At 42.2% G+C, this 19,146-nt stretch overlaps 1 protein-coding gene across 1 annotated transcript in view; it reads right to left on the bottom strand.

Annotated features, from left to right (window-relative positions):
* Positions 1–685: 685 nt before the first annotated feature.
* The window catches only part of MYOM1 (myomesin 1), a 149,087-nt gene continuing 130,626 nt past the window's right edge, over positions 686–19,146 (bottom strand). The window contains exons 32-40 of the mRNA XM_081802546.1: positions 16,668–16,781; positions 15,647–15,734; positions 14,465–14,503; positions 14,269–14,374; positions 10,464–10,627; positions 8,012–8,048; positions 7,748–7,770; positions 5,360–5,415; positions 686–1,693 (exon numbers count right to left, since the gene is read on the bottom strand). Of these exons, the coding sequence (XP_081658672.1) occupies positions 1,400–1,693; positions 5,360–5,415; positions 7,748–7,770; positions 8,012–8,048; positions 10,464–10,627; positions 14,269–14,374; positions 14,465–14,503; positions 15,647–15,734; positions 16,668–16,781 (921 nt within the window). The 3' untranslated portion in view covers positions 686–1,399. The remainder of the gene's footprint in view (positions 1,694–5,359; positions 5,416–7,747; positions 7,771–8,011; positions 8,049–10,463; positions 10,628–14,268; positions 14,375–14,464; positions 14,504–15,646; positions 15,735–16,667; positions 16,782–19,146) is intronic.

A 19,146-nucleotide genomic window follows, 5' to 3' on the forward strand; every position in this document is an offset into this window, starting at 1 on the left:
GGTGGTTGTGGGGAGAGATGGGGGGAGAACCAAATTTCCTAAAGCATAATGCTGCCTGTCAGCAAGCCCTGCAAAGAGGGGTGGCTCCAAAGCTGGCAGTTCTCTGAACTCAGAATCAGGGTTCTTTTCTTCTAGCTGTGCGCCCTTAGTCGACAATTCTGGCAGTAGACTCCCACACTGTCTTATTATCCTTAACTGACACATTACATGCAATTACTTTGGGTATCTTAACAATGGAATCGACTTGATTGTACAGTAAGCCACCAGATGTACAGTGACAGAGCAATTTCACACCCCTGACCCTCAGTTGACCTTGGATGGCTCATCTGATCATGCTAGGAAGGTACTGCTTTTTTTTTTTTTTTTAAAGATTTTATTTATTTATTTGAGAGAGAGAATGAGACAGAGAGCATGAGAGAGGGGAGGGTCAGAGGGAGAAGCAGACTCCCTGCTGAGCAGGGAGCCCGATGCGGGACTCGATCCCGGGATTCCGGGATCATGACCTGAGCTGAAGGCAGTCGCTGAACCAACTGAGCCACCCAGGCGCCCTGGAAGGTACTGCTTTAATCAAAAGGAATTTAAATCAGAAGATGTGCTATAAGATGCGGTGGGAAGGATGCAGCAGAGACCACGCCACTGAGCAGCCAAACAGGAAGAATGAGAAAAACACTGATGGGAAAGAGGAGAGGTGTGAGGATTGTTTATTAATATGGAGGAGGCTCCAAATCACAAGACCGCCAACAGAAATGCAGGTCACTATCATTAACAACACACAAAATATACCACTTGGCTTAACAATTCGTCCTCCTTTTGACAGGATGAAGTATGATCGCAACCCATGAGAATTTCCTGGGAAAGGTCTAGCCAAGTCCAAACGCTGTTCCACAACACATTCATCTGCTCTCTGACCATCATTCAACATCCCTCTGGCTTTATTCTGGTCTTTTCCTTAAAACCGTTTCCTAATATTTGTGCTACCAATGGCATTTTCTTTTTTTTTTTTTTTTAAGATTTTATTTATTTATTCATGATAGACAGAGAGAGAGAGAGAGAGAAACAGAGGGAGAAGCAGGCTCCCAAGGAGCAGGGAGCCTGATGCGGGACTCGATCCCAGGACCCTGGGATCATGACCTGAGCCGAAGGCAGACATTTAACCATCTGAGCCACCCAGGCGCCCCCAATGGCATTTTCTTAACGCAGAATTTGTAGATAAAGAAAAACTATTAAAATGTTGTTAGTTGATGCTTCTTTATATGAATAAGAGATTGACAATTTCCCCCCGAGCCAGCACAGAAATAGGGAGTAGAAAGCAGGAAGGCTTCCTTACACTTAACCCAAGCCATTCGCACACAAGTAACACAAGGCAGCTCAGCGCAGCTCCCCTCGAGCCACCTCCTCGTCACTTGGCCTTCTTGTGGCCTTTCTGGGGCTGCTCAGTGGCCTTCCTTGCCTCCTCCTCCGGGATGAACACACTGATAGTGAAGTCGCTTATCTCTGAGCCATACTTGTTCTTCACAACCAGCCCGTATTTGCCGGAGTCGGCGGTGCTCACCCCACTGACGGTGAAGTAGGCAGTCTTGCCGGCCTCGAACTTGACGCTACAGTGGTCATCCGGGACCAGGGGCTTCTCATTCTTTAACCAGGAAACCTCTGGAGTTGGGTCGCCCCAAACGATGCAGGTGAGATTAAGCGCCTGCAAAACACGTTTTATGAGAGGGAAGGAGATAGATCAGGTACCATGATCCAGCTTCAAGAACCCTTCTGGTGGTTTGGCAGGAGCTGAAGGAGGATAAATATAAAGCCCCTGGAATGATGGGTAGAGTTATGTGGGGTATGCACCTGCATGAATTACAAATTGACTTCAGTCCTAGCTAGGTTTCTGGACCTAGAGACCTCAGCTTTCTGGCTTTGGGGAGGCTTATCATCAAAGCCACACGGAGTTTGCTTCCAGTTCCCAGCTGCACTCTTGCTTTCATAAACACATAGATGCCTTTTGCTCTCATGTGGCATTTGGATTCTGTCTCACTAGAGAAATCTCATTGCCATAATCACCACCTGCTCATTTTGCATTTCGTCTGCCTCCCAGAGCCCAGCAGCAGAATCATGACTACTGTTTCATATAATGGGATTCATTTTCAGGTTCCATCTCCCTCCTTTTATTTCTCCCCTCAAACCCCACCCAGTCTGTTGTAGTTGCAAAGGTGCCCTACCAGAATGTATTCCTATTTCCTGATATTTTATTATATCACCATCTGTGCTGAAACCCTCTTACTTTAAAAGATCAATGTTTGGGCCTATAGTTTTACTTTACCATACTTTTTTTTGTTGAAAAATTTAAGGATAATTGTAGATTCAGAAATGGCTGTAAAAAATAATAGAGAGATTGTATGTGCCCTTACCCAGTTTCGCCCAACAGTAACACTTTACAAAACTATAGTGTAATAACACAACCAGTACATTGACAGTGATGCAATCCACAGTTATTATTCAGATCTCCCCAGTTTGGCCTATACTCATTGGTGCTTGTTTGTGTGGGGTTCTATTCAATTTTATCCCTTGTCCTAGCTCCTCTCAGTCAAGAGAAGGAACGTTTCCGTCACAAGGATCTCTCATGTTGCCCTTTATACCCACACCCTGCCCGCAACCTCCCAACCTCATTTCTAACTCCTGGTAACCACCAATCCATTTTCCATTTCTAAAACTGTGTAATTTCCAAAGCATTATATAAATAGCATTGTATAGCATGTAACTTTTTGACACTGCCTTTTCTACTTGGCATAATTCCTTGCAGATTCATCCAAGTTACTGCAGGGATCAACAGTTTGTCCCTCTGTATGGCTCAGTATTGTGCCATGGTGTATATATATATATATGTATATGTATATATAGATATATACTTATAAAGGTCATCTGGGCTGTTTCCAGTTTGGGGCTGTTATGAATAAAGCTGCTATTGAATATATACAGGTTTTTCTGTGAACATAAATGTTAATTTCTTTATGATAAATGACCAGGAGTACAACTACTGGGTCATATGATAAATGTATGTTTTCTTTTTTGAGAAATTGCCAAACTGTTTTCACGAGTGGCTATACAATCTTGGCTTACATTTCTACCAGCAATGTATGAGTGATTCTGTTTCTCTGCATCCTTATCAGCATTTGTTGTTGTCACTGTTTTTATTTTAGCAATTCTGATAGGTGTTATGATATTTCACTGTGGTTTTAATTTGCATTTCTCTGATGGCCAACAATGTTGAATTTACTTCACATTTTATTTTATTTTTTTTAAAGATTTTATTTATTTGACAGAGAGAGACACAGCGAGAGAGGCAACACAAGCAGGGGGAGTGGGGGAGGGAGAAGCAGGCTGTCTGCTGAGCAGGGAGCCCGATGTGGGGCTCGATCCCAGGACCCCGGGATCGTGACCTGAACCGAAGGCAGACGCTCAATGACTGAGCCACCCAGGCGCCCCTACTTCACATTTTAAATTCCATTCTTGCATTTTTTTTTCTTACCGAAATCCAGAAAGTATAAGGAAAAGAACTAGGGCTCACAATATACAGGAAAGGGATATTCTTCTAAATATCCCTCTAAAGGGTCTTATAGGATCACTTATTACCTCTTCTATAAGAATATTGGGTTTTTTTTAAAGATTTTATTAATTTATTTGACAGAGAGAGACAAAGCGAGAGAAGGAACACAAGCAGGGGGAATGGGAGAGGGAGAAGCAGCCTTCCCGCTGAGCAGGGAGCCTGATGCGATGCAGGGGTCCATCCCAGGACCCTGGGATCATGACCTGAGCCAAAGGCAGATGCATAACAACTGAGCCACCCAGGCGCCCCAAGAGTATTGTTTAAAACTGGGAGATTAAGAAATCTTTTCCCTTCCATGGTTAATTAGCATTTCTTACTGAATTATCCTATAAACACATTTCAGCAAGAAAAATAGGCTATTGCCATCAAACTTACCCAAGTGGACCTGGGGTTAAAACTTTTATTTTTCTTTTTTCTCTTTAAGTAAGCTCCATGCCCAACGTGGGGCTTTAACTCATGAGCCTGAGATCAAGAGTTGCATGCTCTACTGACTGAGCCAGCCAGGTGCCCCTTGGGGGTTAAAACTTTTAACAAAACCAAACCAAACTCCCAAATACTTTAGGTGTCACGGAAAACTACTATCCATACTTTAGATTTATTTCTGTTATAGATCACAAAGTCCTTTCCCACACATTCTCTCTCCAAATTCTCACTACAACCTAGTGAGCTGAATATTGTGAACCCCATTAAATGAGGAACATGAAAAACAGAGTTTAAAGACAAAAGCAACCTTGCAATGGTTGAGCTTCAGGTCGGCTGTGGTCATATATATTCCACCCATGAAGAAATGCAGCTGGATGAAACCTGCCTCTCACTAAAGCCTTTCCACATGCCTTGTTTTATCCCTAGTCTACCTATCATATGTCTTCATTGGGAAAAGGTTTTGTTTCACTACAAGTACCTGTCCATTATGGCTGGCTTATTGAATTTGTCTTAATGAAACAGAGGGATGAAGAAAGTGAATCCAGGTTAGAAATTATGTTCATTGCTTTTGAAACAGAGGGATGAAGAAAGTGAATCCAGGTTAGAAATTATGTTCATTGCTTTTCAGAGAGATTATTACAGAGCCAGGAAATACTAGTTTAAAGTTAAATGGGAAGAAGTCAGTTTTTGGGGCACCTGGGTGGCTCAGTCAGTTAAGCATCTGCCTTTGGCTCAGGTCATGATCCCAGGGTCCTGGGATCCAGCCCTGCATCAGGCTCCCTGCTCGGCGGGGAGTCTGCTTCTCCCTCTCCCTCCACCTCCTCCACCCTCTTTGTGCTCTCTCTCTCTCTCAATTTTATTTATAATAAATAAATAAAATCTTAAAAAAAAAAGAGAAGTAAATCAGTTTTCAACTGAAACAGAGCCTATAGAAATTCATGGAGCAGGATGTTTCCCTTCAGAGGTAAAGTATTTAACAGGACAGCCCATTTTCCACTAGGTGTTAGAGGTCGCATCTTTCTCCAATTATATTTGTCATATAGTTGTGATTGAACCTTTTTTGCTTCTTGTGATATGAAAGGGTACCTCTGGAAAGAGACTAAGTGGTCTACATGTGACCACATAAGGCGAACTTGTATCCTGATGCTTGGCCTACAAACTGTTAAGATGACTGGAAAATGGACTGCATTTTGAATCTTGTATTTGGCTACTCTGATGTCAAGCCTAAGCAGCAGTGGCTTAAGATGAAGATGGTGGGAGCTCTTAGACGGAACGAAGTCTGGGGCACTGGAATCCATTGCTAGTGTGGAAGAAGCAGGGACAGGAGTGCTCCATACTTACCTTGCCTTCCTGGATGGTGACCACATCAGGGAGTCCACCCAACACTCGGGCACGATCTGCAAGCATATGTGTTTCTGGTTAATCACTGAAATGATGAGCGCCAGTGATCACATTCACAGAAACACCCCAGGGACTAACTCTCCAATTTAGTTTCCTCCTCCTTACAGTTATTTTATACCTGTTTTTAACACGAAAATTAGAAAAGCATCCAGTAATTTTAGATGTTAATCCTTCCTCACACAGATAAATTGTGTGCGTGGCTGCCTCTACCTATTCCTAAATTATCAGCTTGAGATGGCTTTGTGGTATTAAGACCTGCTCTATAATTTTCATGACTATTTTCAGCCCTGGCCCTTCTGTAGCTCAGTGGGGCTCAGTTCAAGGAGGCAAAAGCAGATCTCTATGGACAGCCTCCAAGTCCCCTTGGCCTCCTTTAAGGGCTTCCCTATCATTTAAAAAAAAAAAAGGTTGCATAATTGGAGGCTGAATGCCATGAGATCTGGAGGCTTGTGCAGATGTGGGCTTTCTTTGAGGCCTTTCCTAGAGAGCTTCCCTTTTTGTCCCCTGGTAGTTCTTGGTGTATAGGGCTATGTAGGGTTACTATCTATGACCATGAAGTACAAAGGCCCCCAGCTGAGGGGACAAGGTGTGGGAAGGGTGCTGAATTCCAGAGCTGACCTCTCACTCCACCCAGCCCTGTGCTCTGGGTGTGACTGGCTCAGCCCCAGGGAAGGACGCCTTCCTGTAATCTGCTCAAAGGTACACTGTCTTGACACTAATGCAGTGGCCACCATCCTCTCAATTTTAGGCCTACTTCAATTAATGTGTGATTCTAGATCCTATTTCTACAACTCCCTTCTCCACTAAGTCAGACTAAAGCTTTGAACAAGCCTTAAATCCTGATTGCATTCTCCTGCTGATTCCATTGCACCTTGGACCACCTGTAAGCTCAACTCATCATCTGGCTCCTACACCACCCGATGTGTGACATCAGGCAAGTCACCTCACTGTGTGGACCCTAGTCTCCCTATGTGGAATGGGGGAAGGGTTGCGTTACACCTGTGGACATGAAGTTACCCAGCTCTGCTCCATAGCATCCGTGGGATTCCGCTGGGGGCCCTGGGAGGAGGTCTGAGGAGGGGCATTGAGTCAGGGAGCCTGGACCCCATCCCACCTTCAATTACGCTAACTTGGCTTTTACCTATTTTATATCTTGGATCTGTGTGAATTTGTTTGAATTAAGCATCCCTCGGCTTACAAAAGGTTAAACACAGGGGGCCAGAAGAGCACTCAAGTCTCTTCCAGCTCTAAACTGCTTCAATGCAGAAACTTGAGAAAGAATTCATGAACTGGAGGGAGGGGCAGGCTCCTTGCCCACCAGAGTTCAAGAATGGGGAGTGGCCATCAACTTTGGACTCTGGCTTTGCTTGCGCATACAGGCGCGGGAGGTGCACACTTGTTCCCAACAAGAAGCGCTCCCCTCTGGCGCTGCCCCCCCGCCCTGCCCCGGCACGCCCGGTGCTGGTGTGGGCATCAGCCCCGTTCACCACTAGCCGCTGCCTTACCACTCAGGAGCCCAGCCCAAGAAGGGGGAGAAGGAAAGAGTGGCAAGGAGAGAGGAAGGCAATCCAGAGTGCAAAGTTCCATCCTGAATGACCTGGAGCTACAGAAAGGATGGCAGAACACTTCACTTCTCACTCCCCCTCCTGGTTCCCTCCATTCCAGCTCAGGACTGACTACAACGTTAGCCCTCAACAATTTTCAAACCCTGCCTCACACACTCAGAGAGAACCTGAATGATTATGGTAATTAGTTCATGACTCTCGGAATCCTGAAAGATTGAATTCTAGAAATCTCCACATATGAGGCCAACAGTTGACAGAAGTTAGTAGTGAGCACGTTTGTGGGTACACAGACTTGACAGTTTGGTGTTTGTTCACTCAGACTGTGAAGAATTCAAGAAGGCCTTCTTTGGCTTCTTTTATCCTACAGGGGCTCTTAGGAAAATGCAGGAGTATTTGTAGGGAGACCAGTCACAGTGATTTTCCTGATGTCACATTTACAGTTTCTTATTTCTTCTTTAATAGAGATACATTTTTCTGATACATTGTGCCTGCTGCAAGTGATTAACAACTTATTGTGTAACTTGTGCCCAGAGATTTCTCAGGACACCCAGGGGTTAGCTCAAGTCAAGAGCTCAGTGACATTCTTAAAATGTAATCTGACACCTTCTTTTCACAGACGTTCTTACTCAAGAGACTAAATGAAAACATATGTAGAACACCTAAGATTAAAAAAAAAATGAAAGACTCTCTGCAGTCACAATAAAAAAATAAAAGCTATGTTTTGCGACTATGCCAGGAATAAATGGGAAGGGGGTTTACTTACTTTTCTCGGCAATGGCAGCTTGTCTGTGGTTGAGAGAACCAAACAAACATGCAAACAAAGAAGAATTTTGTTTTAGTGGTACTTCAAAGTAGCGAACCTTGACTGCATTTCATTGCCTCAGAGACATTTTGCTGCTCAACAAAGCAGTGGGAAGTGTGGTTTTTAGGCATCTGCCAAAATGAAAGACCCTCTCTAACCCTCAGGTGGGGGAGCAGCACATCATGTTCCAGAGAAATCAGGGCACACAAATGGCAAGGGACTTACTTTAGTCTTTGGAATTCAGCAAAGGCTTCATCATATGCTTGAAGAGAAAAAAAAGAAAAGTTAGAATGTTCTCACCCAGAATTGACAACACACAGCAGTGGATTGAAATTCGCAGCCTGAGGTCAGTGTGGTCAGTCCAGACATGACTAAGCTGACTGAATAAGACTGTGCCTGCCCGTTGACTCTGCAACATGATGGACTTCACAGGACAAGCAAATACTTTCTAGGTAGAAAAGATGAAGTAGTGGATTTTATAAGCTCCCAATTCAGTGAGAGACCTTCCTTTCAAGCAGAGGCAAAGATTAGCTCTGCCAAAGATAAAATGGTAATAAAGGTGGTTGTGTGATAAGCATCCTGAACATCAAAAAGGCTTTCCTCTTACTAAATCATCCCACTCAGCACAGCCCCTGAGCTCGACAGTTAAATGTTTCCATATTACACGGTCTGGCCCGTCTATCTGTGTTAAAGGGCACAGGAGCGATGGAGCTCCCAGCCTGCGCCAGTGTCGGCCTGAAGCAATGCTTCTAAACTGGGCAGGAGCCCAGAGAAAAGACAGTGAGACAAGGAAATGAGAGCTACAGAGTTCTAAAATCTTTCTTCCCCCCGAGCCTGCGGAAGCAAGCCACTTTGAATAATTCAGGCGAAAAGGCAGCTTTATTTTGAAATCTCTCTCACCTCCTCTTTCAGCTCCTATGTGGTCTGGGAATCATCATATTTTACATCTAGAAAGTATTTACCGTCCCCCTCCTTTTACGGAGGGGAAAAATAAGCATAAAAAGTCAGGCTTCAAGTCTCTGGAGGTAGACCAGTTAGGCTAAGCCAGGCTAAGCATTCAGTTCTCTTCCTTTTGCCCACACTACACTAAAGAAGAGCTAGGCCCTGCTGAACCAATCTGCTTGGGTGGGCCAGAGAGTAAAAGAAATTTTTTTTTTAAGTTTTAAATTTATCCACCCCCTTCCTGTTTCCCGGTTTCGGCTGTGTTTCAAAATGTCAGATGCACTGCAGAAGAAATCCCCTGTTACTGCAGTGTGTGCCTCAGGCACGGCAGGGCCTGCAGGCAGCCACTCCCATCTTTCTAGTCCTCATGGGTGGGAGATGGGGAGGTAGGGGGGAAGGGGTGTGTGGGGGGGTGGGGGGAAGGGTCTGGGGGCTCAGCCCAAAACAATTCAAGGCAGGACTGCTGAAAGGCTGTGCTCTTAATTGTGAGTCTACTCTCTGTGGATTAAAAACACTAAGAGTTCGGGGCGCCTGGGTGGCTCAGTCGTTAAGTGTCTGCCTTAGGCTCAGGTCATGATCCCAGGGTCCTGGGATGGAGCCCCGCATCGCTCGGGCTCCCTGCTCTGCAGGAAGCCTGCTTCTCCCTCCCCCACTCCCTCTGCTTGTGTTCCCTCTGTTGCTGTGTCTCTCTTTGTCAAATAAATAAATAAAATCTTTTAAAAACAACAACAACAAAAAAAACCAAACCACTAAGAGTTCTGGAATATTCAGATTGCATTTTAGTGTATGAAGGAGTGGAAGAAAAAGTCAGTCCAGGGTCTCCCTGAGGAATGTTAGGCAGAATCTAGACGGAGCAGTGGAAGGACCGCCCTAAGGCAGAGTCCCAAGTCCTTGAGGGGGAATGATAGAGACAGGAGCTGGAGGCAAGGACAGTGATAAATAAGCTACACATTAAAAGCCTCAGGGCACAACATCCTGACCCTGTGGTTTCCAAGACCTTGGGGCTGACAGATCAAGAGCCACACGTCTCTAAACTGTTTAACTTGTGGCTGCTAGTTGCATGTTACCTCTGTATCTGTCCATGTCTCTCCATAGTTCCTGCTTCTCTTCCCTCTTCTCTCCAGATGCCCCCATTCTCTCAGCAGATGACCAAGACATCAGAGGCCATAAGGACCCAACTTCTCCAACTTTCTTCTCTTCTCCTCAATATTAATTTTTGCTTATTCATATTTACCCACCCGCCCCTCTCTGATTTCTGAAGAAAAGGGATACCTGCTCCTTTCCAAAGTCAACACTTTCACCCCTGCCCTGGATCTCAGACTTTCCATTCTTCAGAACATGGATACATTGGTTATTCCTCATCACTCACAACTTCCAGTTCAATTGAATTCTTAAACTCTATGAAACATGCTCAAATTCCAATCACCATAACAATTCTTTTTGAGTGCTTGTTCTTGCTCAGGTGACTGTAAATCAACCTGCCCTCCTTTGTGAGCATCTTGAAAAGGGAGTTCTTGCTCTCCGTGTTTATTGTCTCTACTTTATACTTTTCACTGATTCTCCAAGACCCATTGAATTCTTGCTTCTACCACCATGCTGAATTTAAATTGCTTTCTTAAAATCTCCAATCATCTTCCAATAGTCAGATGTAATGGCCTCTTATCACCCTTCATTCTTTTTTTAAAAGCCCACACTCCTCCACAGGAAAGTTCTAATCTGTAAAATATTCATTTACCTTGTCCAGAAAGATCCACTGTCTTCAGGTGTCCAGTTTTGCCATCAAAGAGCTCCATCACATATTTCCCTTTGTCATTCGGAGTGGGCTCACTGATTTGCAGCCAGATCTGTTCCCCGGTGACCCCACTCTTAACTCTGTCTGAGTACTTAATAGGAGTCCCGCTGTTCATAGCAAAGAAAACATTGTTATCCTTTGCTTTCATCCAGAGCTGATTTTTACTGTCTCTCTTTGAAGGTCTCACCATAGCGTTTCACAGGGTTTCAAACAACATGAGAACCATGCATGTTCAGCTTCAGAAAAAGTATGGGCCCTGAATCACAGAACCTGGATTCCAAGGCCCAGGGTGGGGGTGAGGGGTGGACAGTCTGTACATTTAACTCCCGGCAGCAGTCTGGGGCCCTAGCTGATTGCAACACTGATACTTCTCAGTGGTATTAATTATCTTTGTTTTTGCTTGGGTTTATTTGTAGGACTAAGAGAATCTTTAAAGGGAAAGGCCAAACTATATATTCTATTACTGCATATTTCTTGCAGATGGTCTCTGGCTATAAGTCAGATTTTACAAACTAATTAAAAACAGACTTAAGGAGGTTCATCTGTGGCTGACATCTATTGACATACGTGGTTACAAAGCTATTTAAAACATATGTAAATATGTACTTGGTAGTAAGGCCAAGAATAAATGAAAAGCAGAGTCTCTGCCAAAATGAATGAGGCACCTCTCTGTCCCTGGACATGAGTTTCTCCAAATTCTATAGTAGGTCATGAGCAGACACATACACTGCATTCTTTACAAGAGAATAAAAGCAAATAGAACCCTTGGCCTTGTGATCTGATGGTTTAGAAATGTTACTGTTATAAATGAAGTAAGAGAAAGGTAGATGTAGGTGTACTGTCAATGATGCTGAAAGAAACTTTATGAAGAGTTTGTAAACATGTGAGGAAATAGGAAAAAAAGAAGTATGCAAAACTACTTAATTATAGTAACAATTATGCATACAGAAAAGCCTGGAAGTACACCAAAAAGTTTACACTATGGCTAGGAGAACTATGGATGATATTATATTACAAGCTCTTTCTAAGATATAAGTATATTTTCTAAAACAAGCATGTATTACATTTGTAGTTGTAATAAACAAAATGAACTAAAAACAGAAAAACAAAAATCTCCAATAAAAATGTTACAGCTTTCAAATAAACATTCACCATTTTTCTTTTTCTTTTTTTTTTTTTAAAGAATTTTATTTACTTATTTGACAGAGAGAGACAAAGCGAGAGAAGGAACACAGCAGGGGGAGTGGGAGAGGGAGAAGCAGGCTTCCCGCCGAGCAGAGAGCCTGATGCAGGGCTCCATCCCAAGACCCTGGGATCATGACCTGAGCCGAAGGCAGATGCTTAACGACTGAACCACCCAGGCGCCCCATCACCATTCTTATACAATACATTCTTTAAAAGATATTCATGAACTGCCATAAGAGGGGCACGTGGGTGGCTCAGTCGGTTAAGCATCTGCCTTTGGTTCAGGTCACAATCTCAGGGTCCTGGGATCGAGCCCCCGGGTGGGCTCCCTGCTCAGTGGGGAGCCTGCTTCTCCCTCTGCCCCTCCCCGCACTCACGCTCTCTCCTTCTCTCTCAAATAAATAAATAAAATCTTTAAAAAAATGAAAAAAAAAAAACTTCCATAAGATGTAGGGTAAAGGAACCCATCTGTACCCACAGACTTGAGTCTGAACAATATATATGTCTTAAAGAGTTAGAAAGGTAGACAGTCCTCGGTTTTGCTATAATAAATCTGTTTGAATTCTCTAATCTCTAACTAACATGCATAATAGTACCTTAGATTTGTAAAGCCCTTCATGGTTTACAAAGTGCCATAAATTTCATTCTCTCATTGGCTCCATCAGTATTATGAGATAGAATAGGTATTATTGCTCTTATTTCATATGAGAGAAACCTAAGATTTCAAAATATTAAATGACTTGCCTAAGATTCAAGGGAAGATAGGAGCAAAGTCAAGGCTAAAACACATTTCAAGTTTTCTCCTGTTACACCACATACTTACGAAAAGACAGTGAAGACAATCAGTCATTGATTCCTGAATCTTTCCTAGCCACATGGGTACACAAAACAGTCATTCAGCTGACTAGACCAAATTGTGTAAGAGGTTTATGCCTTACTAGTCTAATAGCAACTTCCTTAAAACTGAATGTTCTAATTTTTTTGAACAAGTAATTCTTTTAAAGATGATATAAAGCTTTTTGATTGATTATTCAGTTAATTCATCTTCTCATATTCTTCAGACTCATATATTAGAATGTCCTAGATGTCACAGAGGAATTTCCTAGAATTTGATCTATTTTAACTCATAATTACTTTCCTAAAATGTGCTCTGAAAGAAATAGAACAAAGGACTGAAACCCCAAGCATTCAAATTGGAATTTCGCTTGTTCTCTCCCTCTGTTGTTGTTTTTTTTTTAAGAACTCAGGAAATGAATAAGAATAAGAATAAAAACACTGTTTTATATCACAGTAAAGTCATTTTAAAGAAAACACAAATGTCTGTTTTGTGGGACGACCCAGTTCTGGTTAAATGTTCAACCTAGACTTTTAAAGCAACTGGAACACAGAATAGTGCCATGGTGAGGGGAGCTGTGGAGCCAGGCCTGGGTTCAGTCCTCCACCTGCCAGTGAGCTGTGAGACCTCGAGCAAGTCACCTCCCCAAGCCTGAGCTTCCTAGTCACTAAAGCGAGAATTACCTGCCTCCTAGAGTTGTGAATATTAAATGAATTCATACATGGGAAGGGCTTGGGGCCTCAGGCAGCATCTGATAGACACCGATGGTAGGGAAGATGCAAATAAACACTGTTGTGTGCCTCCTCCCAGGGCTGTCACAGTGACCTACTGCTCAGTGGGGCTCAATAAAGGACTTCTGGAATGAGCATCCCCTGCATCCGAAGAGTGGACGGAAGGTGGCTGTGCCCCATCAGATTTCTATGCCAGGCTGCTGTTTTCTTTCAGCTCAGGACATTTCAAGGAAGGGCAGAGGTTAAGGACACTGCCAAAAGTATAATGGGGGAACTGGTTGGACTTAGAAACCTACTTTGGCTCTTAGAATCCCAGAGGTAAACTTGAGTTCACCTGTAACTCCACAAAGGAACCTGGGATTAGAACAGATCTACAGGCTCAGTCTAGCTCAAATACACATTCCCAAAGTAATCTTGAATCCCCAAAGCCTTCCAAGGGTGGACATGAGACATGCTAATGCCCAACTATGCCAGCTGCTATTAATGATAACAGTAACAAACTCAGGCACTCCACTGGATTGGGTTTCTTTGGTGAATGGCTATTAATTCATATTAACAGGAAATGTGGTGGCTCTTGGTGCATGCTGCTTCAGTTTTGTTCCAGACCATAACAGGGGTGAGCTGTGTATAGAAAGAGGAGATAAGAATCTGGTTTTGGGTGCCTGGCAAAGCAGACGGAGCCCAAGCTCAACCTTCTGAAGGTGGAAATTCTATTATAGAGATGTGTACGGATGATGACAGTTCCCAGATCACAAAGACAGATGATCTTAGCCATCACTGGACTCACCCCGAACTCAAGTTCAGGCTAAGGGAATGGTGGGGATGCTTCTGTCTACACTTGTCAACGTCAGACCTGGGAAGTAAGAAGGCTCCTTACCTGAGAGGAAGAATAGAGGATTGTTGTTGCCCCCTTTTTGCCCCCCCCAACACACACACACACACTCACACACAGGGGAGAAAGAATTTCTACATGGCAGTTAAGTTCCCATTTACTTACTTGTGGGACCAGTTAACTTTCAGATCATCCAGGTAATAAGTAACAAAAGAGTACAGCCGGATGCCCTCGGCTGTGCTCTGGATTTTCAAGTCTGTAGCAGACAAAGCTGAAAGAGGAAAACAGCATAGTTCATACAGCTGTAAGTCTATCCAGGAGAATAGTGAAGCATTGTCGTGGGGAGATCACTCTAACTTACCTATTGTTTTACATACTTCACTCATCAGTTCTTTAAAGGCTGTGGATAGAGATTCATAGACAGAGCTTTAGCATAAAAATGCTCAACGTAAGGTCAGATCTCAAACTGTGAGTAGCATGTGCTCTCAACATTATCCTGCCTGGTGAAGGGTATTGGCCACAGGTGAATTTGCTGAACAACTGACAATAAGTGCTCTTTGAGGAAATAATACCTCAATTTGTATAAACTTTTAAAAGATTCTTGCTCTTATTTTGATATATTTTTTCCCTCTAATTCTTTATAACTATCACCATATTTACATTCTAGAGGAAGCCACAATGAGATTTCCAGGAAGGTTCTTGGCTTTCTTAAGTCCCAAGAAGTTTTAGTTCACATATACGGAATTATCTTATCTGCATCATCAACTCATAATGAATTAACCATCCAGGTTCCCTGATATTTCTCAGCCTGATAATGCTTCTTGCCAATAAGCACATTTAGTCTTGCCTCCACCAGGAATAGGAAGGTGAAATCAAAGTCAGACCTACACTGTTATTAATATTGTTAAAGATCTTGTTCAAGAACACACTTGGCAGTCTGGTGGTCACATGTAGGTCTTTGTTATCATGATATATTTGTCCTTAGAAGTCTCTGAAAAATGGAAATTGCTTTCTTGCTCTGCTAATAACTGAGAGGCTTCACGTTTCATATATAAATCTTTCTTGCCACCTGTTAAGAGTGGACTATTTGGTGACATGCTTTTCACGGTAGGTTTTTTTTTTTAAACGAACTTTTTTTTTTTTAAGTAATCTCTACACCCAACGTGGAACTTGAACACACAACCCTGAGATCAAGAGTCACATGCTCCTCCCACTGAGCCAGCCAGATGCCCCTCACAGTAGTTTTTGATCCTGGAACATTTTTTATAGGGTTGAAACAAAAATGATGATTTATATTGAAAACAGAACCCTTGTGGACTATGGACTATAAATTCTCTGAAGATCAAAAGTACATATTTGATTTACAGGAAGACTAAAAGTGAAGTATTTTTGAATAAAAGAGTAGTTCACTCTGCTGGAATTTCAATTAAAATTTGTGGACAAAAACTCAGCATGACTTCAGTTGTTACTTAGCCTCACTAATCAGTCTGGTTACCTGTGACACAGAACACACAAAATCAACCCCAGCAGTTGGAGGACTGACCTTCATCCACAAGCTTCAGTCTGCTCTTATCTTTTCCTCTGTCGTCTTTCAGGATAACTTCATAAATCCCAGCATCTTTCTTGGAAAACTAAGAGGGAATGGAAACACCACATTGCAGCTTATAGCAGCTTCAGAGAATGGTGTTTGCATTTTTAAGGTCCTGTGGTTTATAGAACTGCTGTCAAACAACACATTGAACAAACATCTGGCCCAGTGAGTGATGAGGAGTTCACAGATGTTAACTGTCCATCATCATTTGACCTGCAGCGGTCCTGATTTCTCACCTTTTAAGGCTATTGATTTGAGACTTAAAGTCCTTATTCTTTATTCTGCCTTCATATTAAAAACTAATGATCAAATATATTTGACAGATATGTTCTTTTAGACAAAAAGTAGATAAAAACCTGTACTTAACTGAATACTATGTCTGATCGTGTCTGTACTTTTAGGGAACAAGTTATCATGAGGCTTAAGAGCAAACCAAGAAGAGCCCACTTAATTGCCCTGCCAGTCACCCATGTATGAAAAGAGGCAGTTCAGAGAGGCCAGAGTTGGTGGTGTCTAGCCAATACTGGTTGGATATCTGACAAATCAGTGCATGATCACAAGGTGAGAGAAGTTTTTGTGTTCCTATGACTTGTTTTTTTGGGTGATGTCAGGGCAGGGATCTTTGGAGCAGCTAGAAGTAAGATGTTAAAAATGCCCGGGGCGGGGGCGCCTGGGTGGCTCAGTTGTTAAGCGTCTGCCTTTGGCTCAGGTCATGATCCCAGGGTCCTGGGATCGAGCCCCACATCGGGCTCCCTGCTCCGTGGGAGGCCTGCTTCTCCCTCTCCCACTCACCCTGCTTGTGTTCCCTCTCTCGCTGTGTCTCTCTCTGTCAAATAAATAAATAAAATCTTAAAAAAATAACAACAACAACAACAAAATGCCCAGGGCAAAGGAATACAGTATCTAGTCTCTTTTTTAGAAGAATGTAGGGTACAGAATTAATGTATTACATCTCATATTTATAGTCACCTACCTCTGTTATAAGCAGGGTACATATACCATCCTTAAAGTCATGCTTTTCATCCACTGATATCTCTCTCTCATCTTTGTACCACACAATATGAGTCTCCTTCTTAATATTTGCCACCTAGAAGAAAAACCATAATTATACTTCTTGAAATAAGGGACTGCTACTCTTACAAAACTTAATAGTTCTTAACATAGCATTGGATAGAACAAAAAGCACTGAACTTAGAAGACATACATTTCTAAAGGGATAAATTGAAAGCTATTTTAATCGATAAAGAATTTAAAATAAAATAGATACAAATGAATAAACCTAAATCAATAGCATTTTTTGTCCAGCAGTAAAAAATTGATTTTAAAACTGTCTGGTGGACAGAAAAGAATAGATACATACATGCTAGCATGCAGACTTAAATAAAATAAATAATAATAATAAATATCTGAAAATAATAGGCAGACACATCCCATCACATTAAAATATAGCCTGTGTCACAAAAATAAGGCTTTATCAAAAGAACAGAATGAGTAAGTATATATCTAAATGAGTAAATATATATCTAAATATTTTATTTTTTATTTTTTAAAAGTTTATTTACTTATAATCTCTACACGTGGAACTTGAACTCATGAGTCTGAGATCAAGAGTCACAGGCTCTACTGACTGGGCTAGCCAGGCGCCCCTCCAAATATTTTTAAAAATACGAATGAAGCTTTGCAAATAAATGTGGAAGGTAAGAATGTTTTTAAAAACATTTTTTAATTAAAGTGTTTTCAGGTTTATTGAGATATAATGGACATATGTAAGTTTAAGCTATATAACATATTGATTTGACATATGTATATTTTATGAAATGATTACCACAGTAAGTTAAGTTAATATCCATCAAGTATGGTTTAATAAATTAATTGCTTAGCAATTTTGAGGAAACATTTAAATCCCATTCCCATACAAATTTCAAATAGGCTAACAAACTCATACAGTTAAAGGGATCTTGAGCTACAATGTTTGAATTTTCTACAAAGAAGAGTATATTCATGTATTTCTTGTATAATTAAAATTGTATAAAAAAGTAAAGACTTCATACAAATCAAGAAAACAATCCCTAACACCCCACTGATGACTGAAGAAATGAACACACAATTCCCCAAAGAGGAACTATAACCACAAAACAGATGAAAAAAACGTTTAATGTAATTAGAAACAAGGATGTGCAAGCTTTAAAATGTTAAAAACTTTCAGTTAATAAATTAACATAAGAACAAACACTGGTGGAGTGCCTGGGTGGCTTAGTCGTTAAGCGTCTGCCTTCGGCTTAGGTCATGATCCCAGGGTCATGGGATTGAGCCCCTCATTGGGCTCCCTGCTCCGCGGGAAGCCTGCTTCTCCCTCTCCCATTCCCCCTGCTTGTATTCCCTCTCTCGCTGTGTCTCTGTCAAATAAATAAATAAAATCTTAAAAAAAAAAAAAAAAAAGAACAAACACTGGTAACTCTACAATGAAACCAGCACAAACGAACATTCTTTATGATCCTGTCAACTGGTCCCTGAATTATAGAAATTAACTGTGTTACTAGGTGACACTGCTTCTGATAAAAATGACCCCTGACTGGGAAAATGCATCTGGACTGGGAGGGACTAGAAATGGACTCCATAGCTTTAGGTTTCCCTAAGTATGCTGACGCTTGTAATTTGGGCATGCCCCTTATGGGGGACCCCTGGAAGCTCTGCCTAGGGAGTTGTTACAAGAGGTATTGGATCCTTAGGTCATGAAGTTTTTTTTAAAGCCATTGCATTTCCTGCACTGACCAAACTGGGCTTGTCCCCTTGCACCTTAGTGTCATCAGGGGGTGGTGAAGTGGACTCCTGCTGGAGAGGAGTGCTCAGCACTGCCTTGCAGGCAAGCTGGGGTTCTTGTCCTATATTCTGTTGACTAGTTCCAATTGGGGCCCATGATAGTTTCATGAATCTGAATGTTTAGCTACACATACTCCATTAACTATAGTGAATCTATAAATCGCCAAATGTACCTAAATTGCTATAATCATGAAACAAAGAGCTATGGGAAGACAGAGGAAGGTTCATTCTACCTGGACAGAGAAGGAGGCGGCCTTATAGAAAAGATGACTAAGCTGGACCTAGAGAAAGGATTTTGTCAGAGAAGCTGAAAGAAGAAGGTCACTCCAGGCACTGGAACAACATAAATACATAAAGTATGAATATTCAGAATCTATTTCTAGATTCAGAATCTGGGCAAGGGGCTGACATCAGAACAGGACACCAGGGCTCACCTCCCAGAAGGCTAGTGCAACAGGTAGTACAGAAAGAAGGAGGGTAGATATGTGGGCCTTGGGGAAAGCGTGGTTTATGGGGTGGGCAGGGTGGAGGAGAAAGTGAGTCGGGGGCAACATGGCAGTGGACAGCCAGGAGGAGAGAGAGGGTTTTGGCTGCTGAGAAATTGTTTTTCAGGAAGTTTTGCCATTTACTGA

This window comes from Leptonychotes weddellii, chromosome 13 (assembly GCF_054177405.1).
Source record: "Leptonychotes weddellii isolate Sample4059 chromosome 13, ASM5417740v2, whole genome shotgun sequence".
NCBI lineage: Eukaryota > Metazoa > Chordata > Mammalia > Carnivora > Phocidae > Leptonychotes > Leptonychotes weddellii.